Source organism: Procambarus clarkii, chromosome 19 (assembly GCF_040958095.1).
Source record: "Procambarus clarkii isolate CNS0578487 chromosome 19, FALCON_Pclarkii_2.0, whole genome shotgun sequence".
NCBI lineage: Eukaryota > Metazoa > Arthropoda > Malacostraca > Decapoda > Cambaridae > Procambarus > Procambarus clarkii.
This window is the reverse complement of record NC_091168.1, coordinates 14,649,096-14,675,684: the sequence shown is the minus strand read 5'-3', so window position 1 is coordinate 14,675,684 and position 26,589 is coordinate 14,649,096. Positions and strand designations below refer to the sequence as shown.

General features: G+C 40.1%; 1 protein-coding gene across 1 annotated transcript; it reads right to left on the bottom strand.

The window, feature by feature from the left end:
* LOC138366202 (H/ACA ribonucleoprotein complex subunit 2-like protein) lies at positions 1-26,293 on the bottom strand. Its single transcript, XM_069326951.1, has 3 exons — positions 26,086-26,293; positions 6,650-6,722; positions 1-328 (listed from the first exon to the last, which is right to left on the bottom strand). The coding sequence occupies exons 1-3, from the start codon at positions 26,249-26,251 to the stop codon at positions 97-99; spliced, it is 471 nt and encodes a 156-aa protein (XP_069183052.1). The 5' UTR covers positions 26,252-26,293; the 3' UTR covers positions 1-96.
* Positions 26,294-26,589: the final 296 nt, after the last annotated feature.

Here is a 26,589-nt window from a genome sequence, read left to right as displayed (position 1 = left end):
TTCCTCTTACAAAGCGTAGTCTTTATTGTTAACAAACATTCTCATAATAATTCAAATATACCTTAAATGATAGAAAATTGTATAAAACTACAAATCCTAAAATACTTTTGGAACCTTGTTAATATCTTCTAATACCTTGTCATACAATTCTTTATATTCGCTGTTTTCACGAATAAGGACAGCAAGCGCAGCTCTGTTAACTCCCATTGCAGATCCAAGATCTTGCCTTGAAGGCGTATAAATGTATGGCAGCTGCTTTTCTTCACAAACAGCAGGAAGATGGCACATAATTTCAATAGGCGAGACATCTCCAGCAAAGATCACAATCCTGTAAAGATTTTTATAAAACTGAGTCACAATATTACAAATTCCTTATATACCAATACAAGGGCAAAAAGACATAAGAAACAATGTCAAGGATGTCATATTCAAGGGACAAAACACAAAGAAACACTAGGAAAATATGATTTTCTATCCTGAAATTTTTAGGACATAAGTGGGGTATAGCTCTTTACCATAAAGATTAGAACTTTACAAGAGTGAGCAGGACTTTCAATGCAGGTAGGAGTCAAGGTGTGGTGCAAGCATGAGTGGGGGCATTGTATAATCCACATGAAGTATCGGAGGTAATACGACCACGAGTCTTGTGAAGGAACATGTTTTTACTTATTGTACAAGCTCTTGGCTGGGAAAAAATGGAAGGCTCCTGAGCGGAGGTCCAAGACCATGTGAAGAAAAGCATCAACTTGGTGAAGGGGTCAAGGGTTAAGTCAACGAATATACAAAGATAATCCAGTTTTGACAGCTTCAGGAATAATTACAAGCTTATCCATGACACAGAAAGTATACAAGACAAAGATAGATAGGGGCCTTGGAGCATTCATCGTGCTTGATGTCACTCAGCCTAGAATACAGTCCCAACCAGTTGTTTTTGCTGTATGGACCTCATTTTTCTACTCTGGGTATTATTCATTCCTTCATACAGTAATTTCTTTAGATGAGGATAAGAATGTATGCACGTTTGGTGTTACAGGACAATTTTAATAGGTATAGTGCTGTACTCGCCTAGTTGTGCGTGCAGGGGTTGAGCTTTGGCTCTTTGATCCCACCTCTCAACTGTTAATCAACTGGTATACAGGTTCCTGAGCCTATTGGGCTCTATCATATCAACATTTGAGATTGTGTATGAAATCTGCCTCCATCACATCACTGCCTAATGCATTCCATCTGTTAAATACTCTGACACTGAAAATGTTTTTTTTTAACATACCTTTGGCTCATTTGGGTACTCTGTTTCCACCTGTGTCCCCTTGTTTGAGTACCACCCGTGCTAAATAGTTTATCTCGATCTACCCTGTCAATTCCTCTGATCTAGGAAGGATCTAGAAACCAAGGACATTTTTCTGCCCAAGCAGACAACACTAGAAAGGAGACGAGAGAGATACCAAATAATATACACATGGAAGATACTGGAGGGTCAGGTCCCAAATCTACACAGTAAAATAACAACGTACTGGAGTGAATGATATGGAAGAAAATGCAAGATTGAACCAGTGAAGAGCAGAGGTGCCATGGGCACAATCAGAGAGCACTGTATAAACATCAGAGGTCCTCAGTTGTTCAACGTCCTCTCAGCGACTATAAGAAATATTGCCGGAACAACCGTGGACATCTTCAAGAGAAAACTGGATGGTTTTCTAAGAGAAGTTCCAGATCAGCCGAGCTGTGGTGGGTATGTGGGCCTGCGGGCCGCTCCAAGCAACAGCCTGGTGGACCAGACTCTCACAAGTCGAGCCTGGCCTTGGGCCGGGCTTGGGGAGTAGAAGAACTCCCAGAACCCCATCAACCAGGTATTAGAAGCTTATGTAAGATTGTCTGAAGATTACCTGGGATGCAAGAAGTGACAAACCCAGCAAGCAACCTAGTAAGACATGTGAGGAGCCGTCTCAAATGGACCCATACGAGGCAGCTCCTATAGCTCCTATTTACATCAATATATATAGGAGCTCCCTCGTATCCTTAATCCTTGTCCTCATCTCTTCCAAGTATTACATAGTCGTAATGGCTTAGTGCTTTCTGCTGATATTTCATATGGACCTATTTATATCCATTTACAGTATCCACTTGATTTAACCCTTAAATTGCACATCGCATCATGTGATGCTTTGACCGACTTGCAGAAAATTGCGCATCGCATCATATGATGCTTTGGAGTACTACGCAATATTTAAACGGCCCGCGGATACACGGGGTTCACCACACCTTCATCAGGGCTCTTGTAAACAGACGCCATTTTTTAAAAAAATCGTGGGCCAAATTCCCGGGTGTTAGGGGCCTCAGCATTGAGTGAGCTACCAAGCCTGATGCACGCAGCATGAGCTCACAGCACTGCTGTTCAGCTTGTGACTACAGCATCGCCTAAAAATGCCATAATATATATTACATGCTATTATTTAGCGATGATAGTATTACAGAAGACCCCTGACTGTGATAAAAATTACCAGGATTCTGATAATAGTGAGGCGTCATAGGCAGCCAAATGCCTTTAACAAGTGAGGCATCACAGGCAAGCCAAGCGCCTTCAACAAGTGAGGCGCAAGCAAGCGCCTTTAGCAAGTGAGGCGTCACAGGCAAGCCAAGCGCCTTCAACAAGTGAGGCCTCACAGGCAACCCAAATGCCTTCAACCAGTGAGGCTTCAGCAGCTGGCAGTAAAAACTAACTTTGCTTAATGAACTGTACAGTAATTTTAGTGTTGTGTTAGTATAGGTTACGTAAATTGTTAAGAATTCTTAACGTCAAGATGTGTGGCATCAATCAAGACGACGAACACCAACAAGGTAAGTTGAGGTTTATAGTTGAATATTTAATAATTACACGTGGCAATTCAAATTATGTTGTTTGTAGTATAAAAATAGTTGGAAATGGTCACTTTTGGACTCGTAGGTGAAAAAGTACCATTATCCGAAAAATGTGATAATCCGGCTGGGGGTCCTTCCCATATAGTCCGGATGATCGAGTGGAGACATTATGTATATGTTGTTGAATATGACCGGGGTCTTGGGGGTCTTGAAGTAGGTAGAACGAATATGGAAGCAGCAAGAGGGCCAATAGACCTTCTGCAGTTACTTCCATTCATATGTTCACTTATCCAATTTATACCCATTATTTTGTGTTCTGTCTTGTGTTTGTCACCTCACCCAAAACTTTTGTACCATATCACCTCATCCAATAGAGTATAAGTACGAAGAATTTGTGTGTAAATTAGGTCTTTGAAAATGTAATACGAATTACGAAGCGTGTTCAGGCGTCAGACAATTAAAAAATGAATTTCGGAGAATTGTTATTTTTATTACCACCGACAATGAAGAAAAACATAAGAAATATTGAGAAGATTCGCGTTAGAATTATTAATCTTACCTTTTCGGTCAAATTCAACAACATATGTTTACAAGAAAGACTGCTACCAAAATATACTAGTGTGTATATGTGTGTGTGTGTATGTGTGTGTGTGTGTGTGTGTGTGTGTGTGTGTGTGTGTGTAATTACCTAAGTGAAGTTACAGGATGAGAGCTACGCTCGTGGTGTCCCGTCTTCCCAGCACTCTTTGTCATATAACGCTTTGAAACTACTGACGGTCTTGGCCTCCACCACCTTCTCACTTAACTTGTTCCAACCGTCTACCACTCTATTTGCGAAGGTGAATTTTCTTATATTTCTTCGGCATCTGTGTTTAGCTAGTTTAAATCTATGACCTCTTGTTCTTGAAGTTCCAGGTCTCAGGAAGTCTTCCCTGTCGATTTTATCAATTCCTGTTACTATTTTGTACGTAGTGATCATATCACCTCTTTTTCTACTGTCTTCTAGTTTTGGCATATTTAATGCTTCTAACCTCTCCTCGTAGTTCTTGCCCTTCAGTTCTGGGAGCCACTTAGTAGCATGTCTTTGCACCTTTTCCAGTTTGTTGATGTGCTTCTTAAGATATGGGCACCACACAACAGCTGCATATTCTAGCTTTGGCCTAACAAAAGTCATGAACAATTTCTTTAGTATATCGCCATCCACGTATTTAAATGCAATTCTGAAGTTAGAAAGCATTGCATAGGCTCCTTGCACAATATTCTTTATGTGGCCCTCAGGTGATAGTTTTCTATCTAGAACCACTCCTAGATCTCTTTCTTTATCAGAATTCTTTAAAGATTTCTCACATAATATATAGGTTGTGTGGGGTCTATGTTCTCCTATTCCACATTCCATAACATGACATTTATTAACATTAAATTCCATTTGCCAAGTGGTGCTCCATATACTTATTTTGTCCAGGTCTTCTTGAAGGGCATGACAATCATCTAAATTTCTTATCCTTCCTATTATCTTAGCATCATCAGCAAACATGTTCATATAATTCTGTATACCAACTGGTAGATCATTTATGTACACAATAAACATCACTGGTGCAAGAACTGAACCCTGTAAAATGAAAACTCCACACCCCCAGAAGTGACTCGAACCCGGACGTCCAGGAATACATTGCAACTGGTGTCACGGTGCCTTAATCCACTCGACCACCAGTGATCGCACTGTGTGTGTGTGTGTGTGTGTGTGTGTGTGTGTGTGTGTGTGTGTGTGTGTGTGTGTGTGTGTGTATATATATATGTGTATATATATATATATATATACATACATACATACATACATACATACATATATATATATAAATAAAATAGGGGTACCACCTCTGTTGCAATTGCAGGGACCCACAGCCTCGAAGAAGAAAAAAGGCGTATTCAGAAGACTTGTGGATTCTCACTGAACACTTTAATCTTTTCCTCTCGTACCACCCCTATTTTTTTGTATTTTATTGCAATGCTACAGTTTAAAAGAGACACACATAAAACAATACACGGTGTAACAATCAGTATTCGAAGGCCTTGTCCAGCTCCTCGGAGGTTGGGTGCATACCCAGGATACAGCACGCATTTCCCCTCTGAACTGTGACACTGGAACAGGAAACTAGCCTCTTAAGCCTTTAACTTTCCCAAATGAGGTCCTCTCCCACCTCCTTTAAGAACTCGAGTGCACATATACCCCAGGCACCCAGTCTCTCAGAGCCAATCAGCACGAACCTGTAACAACGCTCTTGGTCTCTGGGGAGCCGGCAACTGAGTGGTCAGAACACTGTACACATGATCCTGTGGTCCTGGGTTCGATCCCGGGCGCCGGCGAGAAACAATGGGCAGTTTCTTTCACCCTGATGCCCCTGTTACCTAGCAGTAAATAGGTACCTGGGAGTTAGTCAGCTGTCACGGTCTGCTTCCTGGGGGTGGAGGTCTGGTCGAGGACCGGGCCGCAGGGACACTAAAGCCCCAAAATCATCTCAAGAGAACCTCTGTACTTTTTGGTTACCTGGTTGATGGGATTCTGGGAGTTGTCCTACTCCCCAAGCCTGGACTGAGGCCAGGTATGACTGAGAGTTTGATCCACTAGGCTGTTGCTTGCAGCGGCCCACAGGCCGCACATACCCACCGCACCCTGGTTGGTCCGGCACTCTTTGGAGGAAACTATCTAGTTTCCTCTTGAAGATGTCTACTGTTGTTCCAGCAATATTTCTTATGCTCGCTGGGAGTGTGTCGAACAACCGTTGACCTCTGATGTTTATACAGTTCTCTCTAATTATGCCTATGTCACCCTTGCTCTCCACTGGTTTTCTGGGTCTCCCTGAAGGTGGCTGCCCCACCTCCCTTAACTGTGCTGTAAGGTAGATAGGTATCAGCCAATGTAGATGCACACTTGTAATCCCATACAACCTGTTTATCTTCCCTCCATGGCTACAGGATGACTCCATCTGGGCATTTTTGATTTGACAGGTCTGCACAACTGAGGTTCCCTTTGTGCTGGACACCCAGCTGTAGCTAAACTTCCCTTGATGATGTCATTGACTGCTTCATGTCTGGCAATCTTTCCCCGTGTCTTACGACAGACAAGACCACGGCTGCCATATTGGTCCGTGTGTGCATAGCCGCAAATACACCGGTGTTCGGTGGAGATAGGGGCGGCATGGGACAGGGCAATGCCAATACTCGGGGCCCGATGGTCCAGGTGGGTGCCCAAGGCGGAATTAGGGACTGCCAATATCAAGTCCCCGGCATGGGGAGCTTGCACAGCTAGAAGGCGCGCTCTGCCACGAGGTTCTCTCTCCGCTGGGTACTGAGCCGAGACGAGGCTCCTCTTGATGATGCCAGCCCTTGGATCTTCCGCAGTGCTACCCATGCAGTCCAAATTGGTCTGCTTCTACCCTGTTGCAAATAAGCTTGTATTCAGTGTGAATTGGGGCACCAAGGCAAAGGGCCACTGCTACATGAAGGGATTCTGGATCTAGACGTGTGCCAATGGCCGACATGGGTACGGCCAGGAGGAAGTCTCCTGCATGGGGGGGGGGCACACTGCTCTGAGGTGGGTTAGTTGCTCTGTTGGATCTATGATGGGTGCTGGGGCTACAAAGAGCATCCCACCGATTTGAATATTCAGCGAAAGCAGGATCGAGTATTCCAGCTGAATCACTCAGGGGTTCAGGTAGGATATCTCTTACGAGGTCATGCAATGCATGGGAGGAAAGAAAGGAAAAAAAATGAAGGTATTGTAGTAACTTACCCTGTCTCCCCTTTCCTAAGCCTCGTTTGAACATCTTTCAGGCCATTTCTGAGGTACGACTTATGCTGGGAGGCTGAAAAAAAAAATATATTTTTAACTTTATTTATGTGTAAACATAAATACAGTATAATATACAGTATATATACAGTACTATATAGTATACTGTGTTGCAAATAAGTATTGAAGTATCTATCCAAACTAGCTCAAACAACCTAATACTGCATAGTTCTAAGTATTAGCCCCCAATATAGTACAGTACTGTATAGTACAATATATAGTACAGAACTTAGTATTTGTTGCTAAGTTCGCTTCTTAAAGTAAATAAACCCTTATACTGTATAAAATAATGTTTGTGTTTCATAAACTGAGGATAAATGACCCAATACATGAGCCATTAAACAGGCATGAGGTATACCTGCTTGATGGGATTCTAGTTGTTCTACTCCCCAAGCCCAGCCCGAGGCCAGGCTTGACTTGTGAGAGTTTGGTCCACCAGGCTGTTGCTTGGAGCAGCCCGCAGGCCCACATATCCACCCAAGCCCGGTTGGTCCGGCACTCCTTGGAGGAAACAATCTAGTTCCCTCTTGAAGATGTCCACGGATGTCCAAATTGGTGACCTGACTCCTAATCACTCTCTCAAATACTTTTATTATGTGCGACGTTAGTGCAACTGGTCTATAATTCTTTGCCAATGCTTTGCTCACTCCCTTGTGTAGAGGGGCTATGTCTGCTACTTTAAGTGCATCTGGTTTCTCCCCCGTGTCCAAGCTCTTCCTCCACACTATACTGAGTGCCTGTGCTACCGCACTTTGCATTTCTTTATAAATACAGTACAACCTCGATTCAACGAATCTCCGGCTAGTTCGCACACTTTTCAGGCCAGATTTACTCACCCGGTTCGACGAAGCGGGGGATGTTCGGATTTGCTTACGACGTCGAGACAGAGTTCACAGACTGGTGGAAAACTTTCACATTCTATCACAGATTACAATTATTAATTCCTTCATATGACAAGTTTGATCACACAAGTGGACTGCACAAGTGGACCACAAGCTTATGATGTTGGGACAGAGTTCACAGAGTGGTGGAAAACTGTCTCATTCTATCACAGATTACAATTAATAATTCCTTCATAAGACAAGTTGGATCACACAAGTGGACCACATAGCAAGTGAATCATATGAACCAAACACTAGCCAGAATGGTCCACAAGAAGTGACACATATTAACCAAACGCTAACCAGAGTGGTCCACACAAGTGAACGACTGAGTTTCAATGATCTTCGTTCACCGATTTGTGGCACACGAATTAATTTAAAGGCTGAAGCGTGAATACCTAGCTAATGTGTTGAAATTTTCTTATATACATTTTCTGTGATGAAACAAGACGAGTGAGGGTGGACAGATAAGGGAATACTGTACAATAAACCTCACTTTACAGTGAGGTTTCACTCACTTTCGTATGTATTGTCATAGTTCAGCGAGCCACGACTTTGAACGTTTCACATTAATAAGTCATTTCTAAAACTGGTGTTTTAATAACGCTTTATTATCCTAATTAAACTTAACTAAATAAAACCAAAAATATACTGAAATATGATAGATGTCTGCTATTTGACAAATTATTCACGTTATTGGCAGCACAACTCCAGCACGAGTGGACGAGTCTAATCCCTGTCCACACAACACCATGCTTGTTTTGTTCGATTTCGTCGCTACCGTTCAGTGATCTACGGCTTCGAAATAATAAAATTAATAAATCAGTTCCAAAGTATTATTTTTTATAGCTTATTACTGTAATAATGTTGATAAACTAAATATGTAACCCAAAAATATATAATTTGATGTAAATCGAATATTTGAGAGAAATTTGTTACTGGAAATCGAACACAACACCAGGCGGTGTTTTGTTCGATTTCGTCGCTACAGTTCAGTGACCTACGGCTTCGAAATAATAAAATTAATAAATCAGTTCCAAAATAAGTATTTTTATAGCTCTTATTATTGCAATAATGTTGCTAAACTAAATATATTACCCAAAAATATATAATTTGATTTAAATAGAAATTTATGTTACTGGATCTGGCTTAAACACCAGCCTACTGAGGGGTGTACGTATAGACTTAGTCTGCGTTCATACAGTATGCACCCAGTGCCCTTAGCTTTGTCTGCAATTGACGTACAGTATTTATCCGGCGGTAGAAGAATAATTGTGGAATTGACCGTTTTTTTACTACAGCTCTGGTTATAAAACAAAATGTCTCAGGGACTTACTAATACAGTAGTGCCTTATTAATGCCAAAAATGAAGCAATATTTTGCAAGAACTAGTAGCAGAAAATCAACCAGCATGAGAACAGCCATACCCACCACAAGAACAGCCGTACCCAGCATGAGAAAAGCCGTACCCAGCACGAGAACAGCCGTATCAAACACGAGAACAACCGTACCCAGCACGAGCACAGTTGGTTGTTACAACACAAGTTGTACCCAGCACTGGTACAACAGCCGTACCCAACACTGGTACAACAGCAGCCAGCACCAGCTCAGAAGCAGCTGAACCCACAACAGCAGCGAGCACCAGCAAAGCTGATGCAAACATATTAAAACATTGTGTGCGGCGTGAACCGTTAGAACAAGTGTTAGATTTAAGTGTGCACACACTGTTAAAATTAAAGTTGCAGTAATTTTAGTATACAATAGTTTTTATAAACAGTATTGTAGTACTCAACATACAGCAGAACTACTTTCAATCAACACAGTGCAGTACGTATTTACTGTAGAGCATTCACAACTTCACAAAACTTCAAAATGGACATAACTTCAACAATAAGGTAAATTTATGAATTACTGTACAGTATTTGTTAGTAGAAAGTAATATATAGGTACAGTATGTAATATGATAATGCATTTTTATTGTGTACAAGAAAAAAAGACACTGACACAATGCCTCCTGAAGGTCACCTCTTGCAACGAATCCAACGCTTCAACGAACTGGGGTTGGTCCCATATAGTATGTTGAATCGAGGTTGTACTGTATTGAATTCCATGAATCTGGACCCGGGGCAGAGAGCATGGGCATGTTTTCAATTTCTCTTTCAAAGTCTAGTACGCTCGTGTTGACATCAGTTATATTTACAAGGGTCTGGATATCCTGTATAAAGACATTGTCTGGATCTTCCACTTTCATGTTGTTTATTGAAGTGCTAAACATGTCCTCATACTGCTTTTTTTAGGATTTCAGTAATTTCTTTGTCATATTCCGTGTATAAACCTTCACTTGTACGAGTAGGTCCAATACTGGCAGTGGTTTTTGCTTTTGATTTCGCATATGTGGAGAAGTATTTTGAATTTTTCTTTATTTCCTGAATTGCTTTCTGTTCTAACTGCCTTTCTTCAATTTGATATGAGTGTTTAAATTTCTGCTCGATTTCTTCAATCTCCCTATTTAAATTACAGTATTCCTTCTTTGACAGGAAAGTCGTGTCTGCTTAAGCATTTCCGTTATTTTTTTCCTTCTTTTATAGTGTCGCCTGCGTTCTCTTTCTACGTTGGATCTCTTTCTGGCTTTCCTCAAAGGAAAATGTTTCAGACAGACTTGATATGCTTCCGAAGTCTGTTTTATTTATTCTGTAGGATTTGTATTACTTAGAACAGTTCCCCAAAGAAATGTTTCTAAGTTCCCTATTTATTTTCTCCCAGCCTATTCTTTTATTAATAAAATTTAATTTATTGAATAACCCCCTCGCGCTTGATCAACACTTTAGGTCTATTCGGAGTATTGATGGTCGTTTGCACTTCAATGAGCTTGTGATCTGAGTATGTGGTATCTGATATCATAAAGACCAGATCTACAATATTTTAATTTCTTGTTGGCTCTGATATCTGCTGGTTGAGTGATAATTTGTCACAGAATCTAAGTAGTTCTCTAATCTGTGGTTGGTTAGGTCCCGATAGATTTCCTGGTATAATATTGTTTTGGTATTCTCCATCTGAGACTAGGCAAGTTGAAGTCACCTAGGAAGATAATATCAGGTATTGGGTTCTCCAAATTATCAAGGCTATTCTCTATTTTGTTCTGGGAGGTAATAATATCTGTTCTGTGAATTCCTCGGCCGTTGCGTCTGACGGTTTGTATATTAGAATAATCAGTTTATTTTCTCTATTTTTAATCCCAGTACCTTTACCACCTCATTTGTAACGTTAAGGAGCTCCAAGCATACAAAGTCTTCCCTAATATACAGACCCACTCCTCCATGTGACCTAATTTTCCTATCACACCTGTATAGATTATATCCTGGAATCCAGATTTTACGTCCAAGAATTCCCCTGCATGGGTTTCTGTGAAAGCTCCAAATACTGCATTTGACTCTGTTAGGAGGCCATTTATGAACTTACTTTGTTGTTTTTTCTTGTTTTTAGTCCTTGTATGTTGGTAAAGATGAATGAGGATACTCTATTAGGGATGGTTGGACTGGGAGACTTTATTGGCAAGCCCATTATGCTAGGACATTGAGTTTGTTCTGACCAGTGCTGATTGTTGTAGGGCAGTTGCCTGTCTTAGTTGCAGTTCACATTCGGTGTGTAAATGTATCTAATTCTGGAATGCAAGTGGGTCTGGCATCCACTTCCATACACTCTCCATGCTACACATAAGGGGAATAACTGGCCGACCCCTCACAGTGTTCAAGAGAGAACTGGATAAGCACCTCCAAAGGATACCTGATCAACCAGGCTGTGACTCATACGTTAGGCTGCGAGCAGCGGCGTCTAACAGCCTGGTTGATCAGTCCAGCAACCAGGAGGCCTGGTCGACGTCTGGGCCGCGGGGACACTAAGCCCCGGAAGCACCTCAAGGTAAGGTATGCTCCTCCTTTTGAATTCTCTTTCGGTTTGGTATAAAAAATTTATAGTTTCCTCCAAATTCATTATCCTACTTGTCACTCTTTATGTAGCGTTCTGTGCCTTTCACGTGAACGTATGGGCAGCTGAGGTCATAGCATTTTCTGTCCTCTAGTGAGGTTTGGCATGTGTCAGGATAGAAAAACCTACATATTGATCCAAATCGACACTCACCTTTCCTAAGCATATTTAAACATTTTCTGGGATGTTGGTAACTGCATTCTTATAACTGTTGGTAACAATCCTTTCTTATAACCAGCATATATCTATGTCTGCATATTTCTTTTGCATAAAATTTGCATAAGTCTGTCCTGGTCTGACTCGCTCTATCGGGGACCGTTGTAGTGTCTGTACCTATTGAGCAATCAGTGCTGTCTGTTACACTTTCTAGCTTACTGTCATCTGCATCCGGGCATACTGAGTCAGAGTTTACAACTTTCTGAGTTTCTGCTTCAGGATCTTCAATGTTTCAATGTCTTCAGCCGAGGTAATTTTCATGCTGATTTTTGTGTCATCTGCAAAGGATGACATGAAGCTGTGACTTGTATTTTTGTCTATATCTGATATGAGAATAAGGAGCAGCAGTGGTGCAAGGACTGTACATTGAGGTAGAAAGCTTTTAACTGCGCTTGGACTCTCTTTGATTTGATTGACTGTTAGTTCTGTTCGACAGGAAATTGAGTATCCAGCGTCCTACCAACTATACGCATGGACCTCATTTTGTCTGCTATCATTCCATGGTCACATTTGTCGAATGCTTTTGCAAAGTCTGTGTATACAACATCTGCATTCTGTTTTTCTTCTAATGCCTCAGTGATTTTGTCGTAATGGTCAAGTAGCTGCGAGAGACAGGATCTTCCCGCTCGAAATCCATGTTGGCGTGGATTGTGGAGGTCATTTGTTTCCATGAATCTAGTGACCTGACTCCTGATCACTCTCTCAAATACTTTTATTATGTGGGACGTTAGTGCAACTGGTCTATAATTCTTTGCCAATGCTTTGCTCCCTCCCTTGTGTAGAGGGGCTATGTCTGCTGCTTTCAGCGCATCTGGTATCTCCCCCGTTTCCAAGCTCTTCCTCCATACTATATCGAGTGCCTGTGCTACTGGCACTTTGCATTTCTTTATGAATATTGAATTCCATGAGTTTGGACCCGGGGCCGAGTGCATGGGCATATTGTCAATTTCTCTTTCAAAATCTGTTACGCTCGTGTTGATATCAGTTATATTTACAGGTGTTTGAATATCATGCATAAAGAAGTTGTCCGGATTTTCCACTTTCATGCTGTTTATCGGAGTGCTAAACATGTCCTCATATTGCTTTTTCAGGATTTCGCTAATTTCTTTGTCATCCCCAGTGTATGAACCTTCACTAGGTTTCGAATAGGTCCACTACTGGCAGTGGTTTTTGCTTTTGATTTAGCATATGTGAAGAAATATTTGGGGGTTTTCTTTATTTCTTGAATTGTTTTCTGTTCCAGTTGCCTTTCTTCAGTCTGATATGAATACTTCAGTCTCTGTTCGATTTCTTCAATCTCCTTGTTTAAATTATTCCTTCTTTGTATGGAAAGTCATGTCTGCTTAAGCATTTCCGTTAATTTCTTCCTTCTTTTGTAATATCGTCTGCGTTCTCTTTCTAGCTTTCTTCAAAGGAACATGTTTCAAACAGACTTCATATGCTTAAAAAGTCAGTTTTTCTATTCCTTGTGTAGGATTTTTATTTCTTAGAATGTTTCCCCACTGAATGTTTGTAAGTTCCCTGTTTATTTTCTCCCAGTCAAATATTGTATTATTAAAATTGAATTTATCGAGTAACCCTCCTTGCATGTTGTTTCTCTTGAGCCTACTTCCGTTATTAATGTTAATTTGCACTTCAATGAGCTTGTGGTCCAAATACATAGTGTCTGAGACCGTAATATGTCTGATTAGCTCATCGTTGTTCGTGAATATCAGGTCCAGCGTGTTTTTGTTCCTAGTTGGTTCTATAATCAGCTCATTGAATGAGAATTTATCATAGAATCTCAGCAGTTCTCTGACCTGTGGTTGGTTATTTCCAGGTTGATTTCCTGCTATAATATTATTGTTTACTATTCTCCATTTTAAACTGGGTAGACTGAAGTCTCCAAGGAAGATAATATCTGGTACTGGGTTTGCTAGGTTATCAAGGATATTCTCTATTTTGTGGATCTGTTCAGTGAATTCCTCGACTGTTGCATCTGACAGTTTGTATATTAAAATAATAATTAGATTTATATTTTCTACCTTGATTCCAAGTACCTCTACCACCTCATTGGACGAGTTCAGTAGCCTTGTATATCTTATGTTGATTTTGGGAATCAAGATCCCTGTGATCCGGGTTCTGACCAGGCCTCCCGGTATAGGCACTTCACGAAACAAATGAGAAAACTTTTATCAGTAGCTTCTAGCATACTGATAAAAGGCAACCAATCCTTCACCAGTACTGAGAAATCATAACCAATTGGATGGGGATGGAGAGTCTTCCAGATTAAAGAGACTGAATCACTAGTTTTTTGCAGAATTATTCAAAAGTGCATAATTTGAGGAATTTATATAGTTAACCCCTGAGATGCTCTTGAGATTATAGCCAGCAACATGCTCAGGTGCAAGAGGAAAAAAAATTATCTTGTAAAAGTGTTAACACTATCGGTAACTTTGGACCGGACTCGCATCCATTATTTTTCTCCCGAGTCCTAACTTTGGACTGGACTTGCGTCCACTACAAAAAATATTTGTATAAAATTCATTTTTTATCCAATCAACCTTGGGATAGCATCAAAATAAGCGCCTTTAGAATGCGCACAATTTGATACCAAAATGAAAGATGTAACATGAAACTTGATGTCAGAACACTTATATGATGATAAATAGGCTTTTGGTCAAAATTTTAAAATATTTGTTAAAATTCTATTTATTATGCTATTATGTTGGGACTAGTTATAAAATGCACGTCTTTACGTCGCGAACAATTTGATACCAAAATGAAAAATGTAACACAAAAATTTATGTCAGAACACTGGAAAGATATAAATAATTTTGTGATGATGAGCTTCCAGAATTAAAATATTTGTTAAAATTCCAGTTATTGCTCTATAATTATGGGACTAGTTTTAAAATACGCGCCTTTTTATTGTGAACAATTTGATACCAAAATGAGACGTAACACGAAAATTGATGTTATCAAACTGAACGAGTATATACATTAGGTTGCAGTGTACAAATTGGTGCTCGTTCATGGGTAACTTTAGGCTTTTCTGCGGGGAGGCACTACAAACTTTTGTACATTATATTCATACACATCTGTAGGGAATTTAATTGCGAACACAATGATACCAAAACGAGCAACGTAGCACGAGAATTAAGGTGAGAAAAATGAAACGAGTATGCACATTTTACTGATTTTGTGCGCTCACGGGTAACTTTTGCAGACTTTAGGCTTTACTGTTGGGAGTCACACCAGGCTTTTGGACATTATATTTATACACACCTATAGGGAATTTAATTGCGAACACAATGATTGTTGGAAATTTCCAACACTAATACAATACTATTGTATTCTAATAAATTAGTATTAAAATATACTAACTACTGTAGTTACTAAAACTTACTAACAGTAATGTTCACATGAACTAACTATTATATCTGCATATGGATACTGGAATTCTCACGAAACCAAGCACCAGTATTGCGTCAGATTATACCTAGTTAACCCTTAAACTGCGCATGGCGTATATATACGCCCTGAGTAACATGTCCCATGGTGCGCATGGCGTATATATACGCCATAGGGTGCCAGGCCTGATTCAAATGGCCCGCGGCTACACGGGGTTCACAGTAGCTTCCTCAGGGCTCTTGTAAACAGATGCCATTTTAAAAAAAAATCGTGGGCAATATTCTCAGGTGTGAGAGGCACAGTACTGTTGGAGCAACCAAGGCCGGTGCACGCAGCATGAGCGAACAGCATTGATGTTCAGCTTGTGACCACAGCATCGCCGAAAAATGTCAAAATAAATATATAATTGTTATTATTTAGCGATGACAATATTACAGATGACCAATGTCTGTGATATAAATAACCAGGGTTGTGATAATAGCAGGATTGTTGTAATAATTAGCGCTGTGGGAGGAGTGATGCTGAGAGACGGAGGGAGACAGCATCGTTTACTGACTGTGTGGCCACCTGTTATTGTTTGCATTCACCATACCAGCTCCGTGGTTCTCTATGGTGAACACAAATGTAGATACTTATATATAATGTGTGTATTAGTGTAATAACAGCAAAAGGATTATGCTGGGAGGAGCCATATGGGTGACGGAGGTGACGTCGTCTGCACGATTTGTCTAGCTGTTTAGAGGGTGGCCACTATGCTCTTTGGGCGCACTACAAGCTTAGGTGTACAGTTACGGTGCATAAAACATGTAGATATTTATATATGATATGTGTATATAGGGTAATAACACTGCAAAAGGTATTGTTGGGGGAGAAAGTTTAGTGCGTGTGACCTTGAAAGAGTGAGGGAGCCGCCAGCCGCCATCTGTGTATAGCGACGACTCTTAGTGCCTGAACTAACTATATCAGCTTAGCTGTACAGTTGTGGTGAACAAAATATATACATACTTATATATAACGTCTGTATATAGTGTAATAACACCACAAATGGTATTGTTGGGGGAGAAAGTTTAGTACGTGTGACCTTGAATGAGTGAGGGAGCCGCCATCTGTGTATAGCGACGACTCTTAGTGCCTGAACTAACTATATCAGCTTAGCTGTACAGTTGTGGTGAACAAAATATATACATACTTATATATAACGTCTGTATATAGTGTAATAACACCACAAATGATATTGTTGGGGGAGAAAGTTTAGTGCGTGTGACCTTGAATGAGTGAGAGCCGCCAGCCGCCATCTGTGTATAGCGACGACTCTTAGTGCCTGAACTAACTATATCAGCTTAGCTGTACAGTTGTGGTGAACAAAATATACACATACTTATATATAACGTCTGTATATAGTGTAATAACACCACAACTGGTATTGTTGGGGGAGAAAGTTTAGTGCGTGTGTTGAGGGAGTGGCAGCGAGTTGCTGGTTGGTGTGTGGCGGTAACTCCTCGTTGCTTTTCGAATCTCAATACTAACTTAGTGGTTCGTTATAGTGACCAAAACATGCCAATACTGTAACCCCGCGATTATCCGGGATTCAAACATCCGGAAAACGCCCTTATACGGCCAAAATCGTTATCGGATAAAGTTATCACAATATCCGGCCAAAATGGCCACAGGAACCGGATAAAAGCTAGTTTGGCCGGATGAAAATACGGCCATACCGTATTAATCCCGTCTGTGGCTCTAGACGCATGGTGGAGGAGGGGGGTGGGGTGGGTGGGTGGTGTTGGGAGGGTGGGAGGGGTGCGTCAGGAGGGACCACCTGGGTACAGGAATTACCATTAATTTTAGAACAATTAACCATAGCCAAAAACAAATGAAATAAGTACTAGTAATTATGTAATAAATAAATAAGTTTCCTAAAAGCATTGTGCACAGGCTGAAGTTTCCTTAAAAAATATTGTGAATTTTTTTCCTCCTGGCGGCCTACTTAACGTGCTATAGCTGCCCCACCCCAAGTGGACCCGTCCAACACTGGTCAACCCATGTGCGTTCGTCCCTCGTGTTATACATAGTGCTGCGCCATTAGTGAAATATTTTTTTAAATAACTTTTTTATTTTCATAGTAACTTTGAACATTTTTGGCCAAGACTATGTCTGGTAGCAGCATCAATCGTTCTGGAGGTGTTAAGAGGAAGAAAGTTGTCCTAACAATTAAAGACAAGTCACTGTTATACACCTCAACCAGTGCGGCCTCACAGTGTTGCGCCATTAGTGAAATATTTTTTTAAATAACTTTCTTAATTTTCATAGTAATTTTGAACATTTTTGGCCAAGAATATGTCTGGTAGCAGCATCAATCGTTCTGGAAGTGTTAAGAGGAAGAAGATTGTCCTAGCAATTAAAGACAAGTTACGTGTTGTTCAACCAGTGAGGCGTCACAGGCAGCCAAGCGCCTTCAACAAGTGAGGCGCCACAGGCAAGCCAAGCTCCTTCAACAAGTGAGGCATTACAGGCAAGCCAAGCGCTTTCAACAAGTGACGCGCCACAGGCAAGCCAAGCGCTTTCAACAAGTGACGCGCCACAGGCAAGCCAAGCGCTTTCAACAAGTGACGCGCCACAGGCAAGCCAAGCGCTTTCAACAAGTGAGGCACAAGCAAGCGCCTTCAACAAGTGAGGGTATGCAACGCTTCAACAAGTTAGGTGCAAGCAAGCGCCTTCAACAAGTGAGGCCTCACAGGCAACCCAAATGCCCTCAACCAGTGAGGCTTCAGCAGCTGGCAGTCAAAACTAACTTAGCTTAATGAACTGTACAGTAATTTTAAGTGTTAATTTTAGTGTTGTGTTAGTATAGGTTACGTAAATTGTTTAAGAATTTTTAACTTCAAGATGTGTGGCATCAATCAAGAAGACGAACACCAACAAGGTAAGTTGAGGTTTCTAGTTGAATATTTAATAATTGTATGTGGCAAGGCAATTCAAATTATGTTGTTTGTAGTATAAAAATAGTTGGAAATGGTCACTTTTGGACTCGTAGGTGAAAAAGTACCATTATCCGAAAAATGTGATAATCCGGCTGGGGGTCCTTCCCATATAGTCCGGATGATCGAGTGGAGACAGTACTTATATATAACCTGTGTATAGAGTGTAATAGCAGCAAAACTATTTGTTTATAGTTTTATAAACATAATAATTGAATCACTAATATGCACATCATACTTTTGAGTATAGCGATTATTAACCACTCTTATTATATAAATATATTACAATACACACTATTGAATAATATTACTGCAAAAAAACTAAGAAAACATCAATCGGAGACATTGAAACAATTAGGTAATAATATCTTTGTGGCAACTCCCATCTGTCAACGCGGGTGACGCTGATCGGGTCTGACGACCGCTCTGTCAACGCCCACTTTTTGCCAACTTCCTCAGTCAATTGCGCCCAAAATATGTCACCTACGATGTTTTTTTTTCCGTGCTCAGGGGACACAAATTAACATGTTTAGAAGACGAAAAAAAATTTTTGAATTTTTTTTTTCTTGCGCACAGGGGTGTAAATGTCCCAAGGACCCCTGAGCAGTGTAAGGGTTAAACACATTTATATCCAGTGTGTTAGAGAATTGAATGCGATTCTCTAAAATCATTAGTATTCCGTGTGATATTTATGGATAACATAACTCCCAAATAATTCTAAATTGAGAGGTTTAACCCTTACACTGCTCAGGGGTTATGGGTTCGAGTCACTTCTGGGGTGTGAGTTTTCATTCGCATATAGTCCTGGGGACCATTCAGGCTTGTTCGCATTTGTGTTCCTCACGTGTGCCCCAAAGAATGAGGTGATTTGGTGAAATGCTATGCCCAAAATTACCATCCGAGTTGCCGTCAAGGAAGTGGCTCAAATAGCCTTGGCTATCACTTCCTTTTGACGGCCGTGATGGTCAAGTGGATTAAGGCGCCCTGTAGTTACCAGTTGCGTTGCTCCTGGGAGTATGGGTTCGAGTCACTTCTGGGGTGTGAGTTTTCATTCGCATATAGTCCTGGGGACCATTCAGGCTTGTTTGTGTATGTATGTATGTATGTATGTATGTATGTATGCATGCATATATATATATATATATATATATATATATATATATATATATATATATATATATATATATATATATATATATATATATATATATATAAATATATATATATATATATAAATATATATATATATATATAAATATATATATATATATAAATATATATATATATATATATATATAAATATATATATATATATATATATATATATATATATATATATATGTCGTACCTAGTAGCCAGAACGCACTTCTCAGCGTACTATGCAAGGCCCGATTTGCCTAATAAGCCAAGTTTTCATGAATTAATTGTTTTTCGGCTACCTAACCTACCTAACCTAACCTAACCTAACTTTTTCGGCTACCTAACCTAACCTAACCTATAAAGATAGGTTAGGTTAGGTTAGGTAGGGTTGGTTACGTTTGGTCATATATCTACGTTAATTTTAACTCCAATAAAAAAAAATTTACCTCATACATAATGAAACGCGTAGCTTTATCACTTCATAAGAAAAAAATTGGAGAAAATATATTAATTCATGAAAACTTGGCTTATTAGGCAAATAGGGCCTTGCATTGTAGGCTGAGAAGTGCGTTCTGGCTAATAGGTACGACATATATAAATATATATATATATATATATATATAAATATATAAATATATATATATATAAATATATATATATATAAATATATATATATATAAATATATATATATAAATATATATATATATATATATATATATATATATATATATATATATATATATATATATATATATATAAATATATATATATATATATAAATATATATATATATATAAATATATATATGTCGTACCTAATAGCCAGAACGCACTTCTCAGCCTACTATTCAAGGCCCGATTTGCCTAATAAGCCAGGTTTTCATGAATTAATGTTTTTTCGTCTACCTAACCTACCTAACCTAACCTAACCTAGCTTTTTTTGGCTACCTAACCTAACCTTACCTATAAATATACGTTAGGTTAGGTTAGGTAGGGTTGGTTAGGTTCGGTCATATATCTACGTTAATTTTAACTCCAATAAAATAAAATTGACCTCATACATAGAGAAAAGGGTTGCTTTATCATTTCATAAGAAAAAAATTATAGTAAATATATTAATTCAGGAAAACTTGGCTTACTAGGCAAATCGGGCCTTGAATAGTAGGCTGAGAAGTGAGTTCTGGCTACTAGGTACGACATATATATATATAAATATATATATATATATATATATATATAAATATATATATATAAATATATATATATATAAATATATATATATATAAATATATATATATAAATATATATATAAATATATATATAAATATATATATAAATATATATATATAAATATATATATATAAATATATATATATAAATATATATATATAAATATATATATATAAATATATATATATATAAATATATATATATATAAATATATATATATATAAATATATATATATATAAATATATATATATAAATATATATATATAAATATATATATAAATATATATATAAATATATATATAAATATATATATAAATATATATATAAATATATATATAAATATATATATAAATATATATATATATATATATATATATATATATATATATATATATATATACATATATATATATATATATAAATATATATATATATAAATATATATAAATATATATATAAATATATATATATATATATATATATATATATATATATATATATATATAAATATATATAAATATATATATAAATATATATATATATGAATATATATATATATATAAATATATATATATATATATGAATATATATAAATATATATATAAATATATATATATGAATATATATATATATATATATATATATATATATATATATATATATATATATATATATATAAATATATATATATATATAAATATATATATATATATATGAATATATATATATATATATATATATATATATATATATATATATATATATATATATATATATATATATATATATATATATAGTGTAATAACAGCAAAAGGAGTATGTTGGGAAAAGCCATTTTAGTGAGGCAGGTGGCCTCATCTGCATGACTTGTCATGCTGTGTACAGGGTGGCCACTATGCTCTTTGGGTACCATACCAGCTTAGTTGCAGAGTTGTGGTGAATAAAACATGTAGATACTTATATATATAATGTGTGTATATAGTGTAATAACACCACAAACAGTCTAGTTGAAGGAATCTGGAGTGTATCTGGCCTTGAACCAGGGAGGGAGCATCAGCTGTGTGTGGTGAACTGTGTCGGTCTGAACTCACAATACCTGCTTAGTTGTACAGTTATGGTGAACAAAACATGTAGATACTTATATATAACATCTATATAGTGAATAAAAGCAAAAAACAGTATGGTGGGAGGAAGATGTTGGCGAGGGAGGTGTTGCTGAGGGAGGGAGTGGTGGTGAGTGGCTAGCTGGTGTGTGGTGGTCACTCATGGTTGCTTTTTGACTCACCATATCAACTTAATGGTTGGTTATGGTGAACAAAACATGCAGACTTATATATAACCTGTTAATTATATTATTATAATAATTAGTATACTGTACAGGTAATAATAATTATCGTATTTAATAATTCTCTCTTCCTTCTGCTTGGTCTTGAAGGAAGCCGGCCTCGGGTGAAAGAGGGCTGTGATGATCTCTGTCTGGGACCCGTAGGTGCGGGACCGGGACGTACACCTCCCGGGGGTTGTGCGGCCCCGGCTCTGCTTCAGGAGACTGGGGTCGCTCATACCCTTGATGGGATGGTTCTTCTCCGGCCATGACCACGGCGGTCTTTGTGTTTGCAGTCCCTATGCCTTCTTTTTCACCAGCTTCGATTTCAACTCTGGAGCTCTCAGTTCCTGCGATGGCGCTGGAGCCAATCTTATTATTGGCGTTTGCCTCTCCATTGGAGACTTTCGGTGCCGTGGAGAGAGAGGGGACCTGCTGCATGAGTAACAGCTTCTCCTCCATATCAACCTACCCTGGCTTTATGCCCTGGAGAGGCCACTCCAGACCGACAACCAGAGCACAACTCCATAGTCTCCCGAGACTGATGGATGCCTACTATTGCTTACTGTATCGTGTAATAACTGCAAAACTATTTGTTTATTATGAACATAATTGAGTAACTAACATGATCAATACATTTGAGAATAGCAATGGTTCACATTTTAATATATATAAATATATCACACTACACACTATTGAATAATATTACGGCAAAAAAAAAAAAAATCAGACAGAGATAATTAGATAATAATATCTTCATGAAAACTCCCGCCTGACAGCTCGGGTGGAGCTGACTGCCTCTGACGATTACTCTGTCAATGCCTCACTTTTGCCAGACTTCCTCAACCCATTGTGGCCAAAATGCCACCTACGATTTTGTTTACTTTTCCCGTTAGAACACTTTTATAAGACAAAATATTTTTTTGAATTTTTTGTTGTTGTGCATGGCAGTGTTGATGCCCTTAACCCTTAAGGTGTGCATCACTTCATATGACGTGTTGGAAGTTGTTCCAGTCAACTGCGCATCACGTCATATGACATGTTGGAGTACTACACAAGATTTAAACGGCCCACGAATACACGGGGTTCACCACACCTTCATCAGGGCTCTTGTAAACAGACGCCATTTTTAAAAAAATCGTGGGCCAAACTCCCGGGTGTTAGGGTTCTCAGTATTGAGTGAGCAACCAAGCCTGATGCATGCAGCATGATCTAACAGCACTGCTGTTCAGCTTGTGACCACAGCATCACCTAAAAATGCCATAATATACTTGTTCATGCTATTATGTAGCGATGATATTATTGTAGAAGACCCCTGACTGTGATAAAACTGACCAGGGTTCTGATAATACCAGGATTGTGGTGATATTTAGCGCTGTGCGCCATGGAGGGAGGAGTAATGCTGTGGGAGGGAGGGTGGTGGCGATGTCTTCTGACTGTGTGTGGCCACCTTTTATTGGCTGCACTCACCATACCAGCTTAGTGGTTCGCTATGGTGAACACAAATGTGGATACATATATATAACGTGTGTATAGAGGGTATAAACAGCAAGAGGAGAAGGTTGGGAGCAGTCATTTTGGTGAGGGCGGTGGCGTTGTCTGCACGGTGGTGTTGTTTACTGGTTACCACGATGGTCTTTGGGCACCATACCAGTTTACTTGTACAAGTATGGTGAAAAAAAAGGTAGATATTTATATATAATGTGTATATAGTGTAATAACACCACAAACAGTATTGTTGGAGGAGAAATATTTGTGCGTCTGGCCTTGAGGGCGGCAGCCATTAGCTGACTGTGTGAGGTCCTACGTCTTTGTGCCTTTACTCACCATACAAGCTTAGATGTACAGTTATGGTGAACAAAACATGCAAATACTTATATATAACGTCTGTATATAAAAGCAAAAACAGTATGGTCGGTGGAGAATGGTGGCAAGTCAGGTGAGGTGAGGGAGGGAGGGAGTGGCAGCCAGTGGCGGGCTGCCACTGCCACTCAGCATACCAACTTAGTGGCTCGTTATGGTGAACACGAATGTAGATACTTATATATAACGTCTGAATATAGTGAATAAAAGCAAAAACAGTATTGTGGGAGGAGAATGTGGGTGAGTCAGATGACTTGAGGGAGGGCGTGAGTGGCTGGCTGGTACACGGCGGTCACTCCTCGTTACTTTTTGACTCATAATAGCTACTTAGTGGTTCGTTATGGTGAACAAAACATGCAGATACTTATATATAACCTGTGCTTATAGTGTAATAACTAACAAAGTATTTGTTCACTGATTGATGAACATAATTGAATCAACAATATGCACACCATATTTTTGAGTACAGCGATGATTCACTCATTTTATTATATAAATATATCAAACTGCACACTATTGAATAATATTACAGCAAAAAACTACTAAAAATCAATTAAGAGACATTGAAATAATTCGGTAATTATCTCTTTGTGGCAACTCCGGCCTGACAGCTGGTGATCAACAGACCGCCTGGGACGCACGCTGAGTCAGCGCCTGTTTTTTGCCAGACTTCCCCGCCCTATAGCAGGCAATATATGCCACTTACAATTTTCTTATTATTTTTCCCGTGATCAGTGAACACAAATTAACAGGTTAGGAAGAAAAAATATTTTTTTTTTTCAAAATTACATGCACCTGTGGGGAAGAAAGGATATTATACCCTTAGCATGTTAAGGGTTAAGACCCTGAGCAGCTTAAGGGTTAAGAGATGGACACCATACAACCGCTGCATATTCCAGCATTGGTCTAAAAAAAAGTTGTGAACAATTTTTTTAGTATTTTGCCATCCATGTATTTAAAAGCAATTGTGAAGTTAGAAAGTGTAGCATTCTAGTATGGGAAGGGGACACATGTGCCAGCATGGGAGGGGGTCACACATGTGCCAGCATGGGAAGGGGGTCACAAGTGTGCCAGCATGGGAGGGTCACATATGTGCCAGCATGGGAGGGGGGTCACACGTGTGCCAGCATGGGAGGGGGGTCACACGTGTGCCAGCATGGGAGGGGGTCACATATGTGCCAGCATGGGATGGGGATCACACGTGTGCCAGCATGGGAGGGTCACATATGTGCCAGCATGGGAGGGTCACATATGTGCCAGCATGGGAGGGGGGTCACACGTGTGCCAGCATGGGAGGGGGGTCACACGTGTGCCAGCATGGGAGGGGGGGTCACACGTGTGCCAGCATGGGAGGGGGGGTCACACGTGTGCCAGCATGGGAGGGGGGTCACACGTGTGCCAGCATGGGAGGGGGGGTCACACGTGTGCCAGTATTGGAGGGGGTCACACGTGTGCCAGCATGGGAGGGGGTCACACGTGTGCCAGCATGGGAGGGGGTCACACGTGTGCCAGCATGGGAGGGGGTCACACGTGTGCCAGCATGGGAGGGGGTCACACGTGTGCCAGCATGGGAGGGGGTCACACGTGTGCCAGCATGGGAGGGGGTCATGTGTGCCAGCATGGGAGAGGGTCACATGTGTGCCAGCATGGGAGGGGGTCACATGTGTGCCAGCATGGGAGGGGGTCACGTGTGGCAGTATGGGGCATGGGAGGGGGTCACACGTGCCAGCATGAGAGGGGGGTCACACGTGTGCCAGCATGGGGCATGGGAGGGGGTCACACGTGCCAGCATGAGAGGGGGGTCACACGTGTGCCAGCATGGGAGGGGGTCACGTGTGCCAGCATGGGAGGGGGTCACACGTGTGCCAGCATGGGGCATGGGAGGGGTCACACGTGTGCCAGCATGGGGCATGGGAGGGGGTCACACGTGCCAGCATGGGAGGGGGTCACACGTGTGCCAGCATGGGAGGGGGGTCACGTGTGCCAGCATGGGAGGGGGTCACACGTGTGCCAGCATGGGAGGGGGGTCACGTGTGCCAGCATGGGAGGGGGTCACACGTGTGCCAGCATGGGGCATGGGAGGGGGTCACACGTGTGCCAGCATGGGGCGTGGGAGGGGGTCACACGTGTGCCAGCATGGGGCATGGGAGGGGGTCACACGTGCCAGCATGGGAGGGGGTCACACGTGTGCCAGCATGGGGCATGGGAGGGGGTCACACGTGCCAGCATGGGAGGGGGTCACACGTGTGCCAGCATGGGAGGGGGTCACGTGTGGCAGTATGGGAGGGGGTCACACGTGTGCCAGCATGGGAGGAGAGTCACATGTGTGCCAGTATGGGGCCCACACGTGCACACAGCCAGTCAACACTCACCTTTTCTTACAAGCTTGTATATTCTCCCCGCCACTTTCTTGGACGCCATTGGCTGGGCGATGATGCTGACATATTTCAGTTTATCCTCGTAGGTCAGCTCGTCTTGCTCCACCTGGCTGGTATCAGCATCCCGCTCCTCAGTCTTCTCCTTCTTGAGCTTCCCCATGTTGTTGTGAGTGTTAGTGGAGGCTTCACGCCGCAGCCGCCCCGGACAAGCGACGCTCGCCTTGCGCACTCCCATCCCCCCCCTCCCCCCGTCATTCCTTTACTTTTTAATTTGTAGTATAATTTAGAAGAAAATATGCATACATAAAATTAGTTTTTGTTTTTTAGAAAATAAACGTGAAAATTAATGTTGTATGTATGTTATGTATGGAGTACAGAAGCCAATTAGGTTCATCCTGAGTATTTATTTATATTTGTTTATTTATTTATTTATTTATTTATTTATTTATATATTTATTGATTTATAAAAAAATATTAACACGCTTAAATGGGATTCTT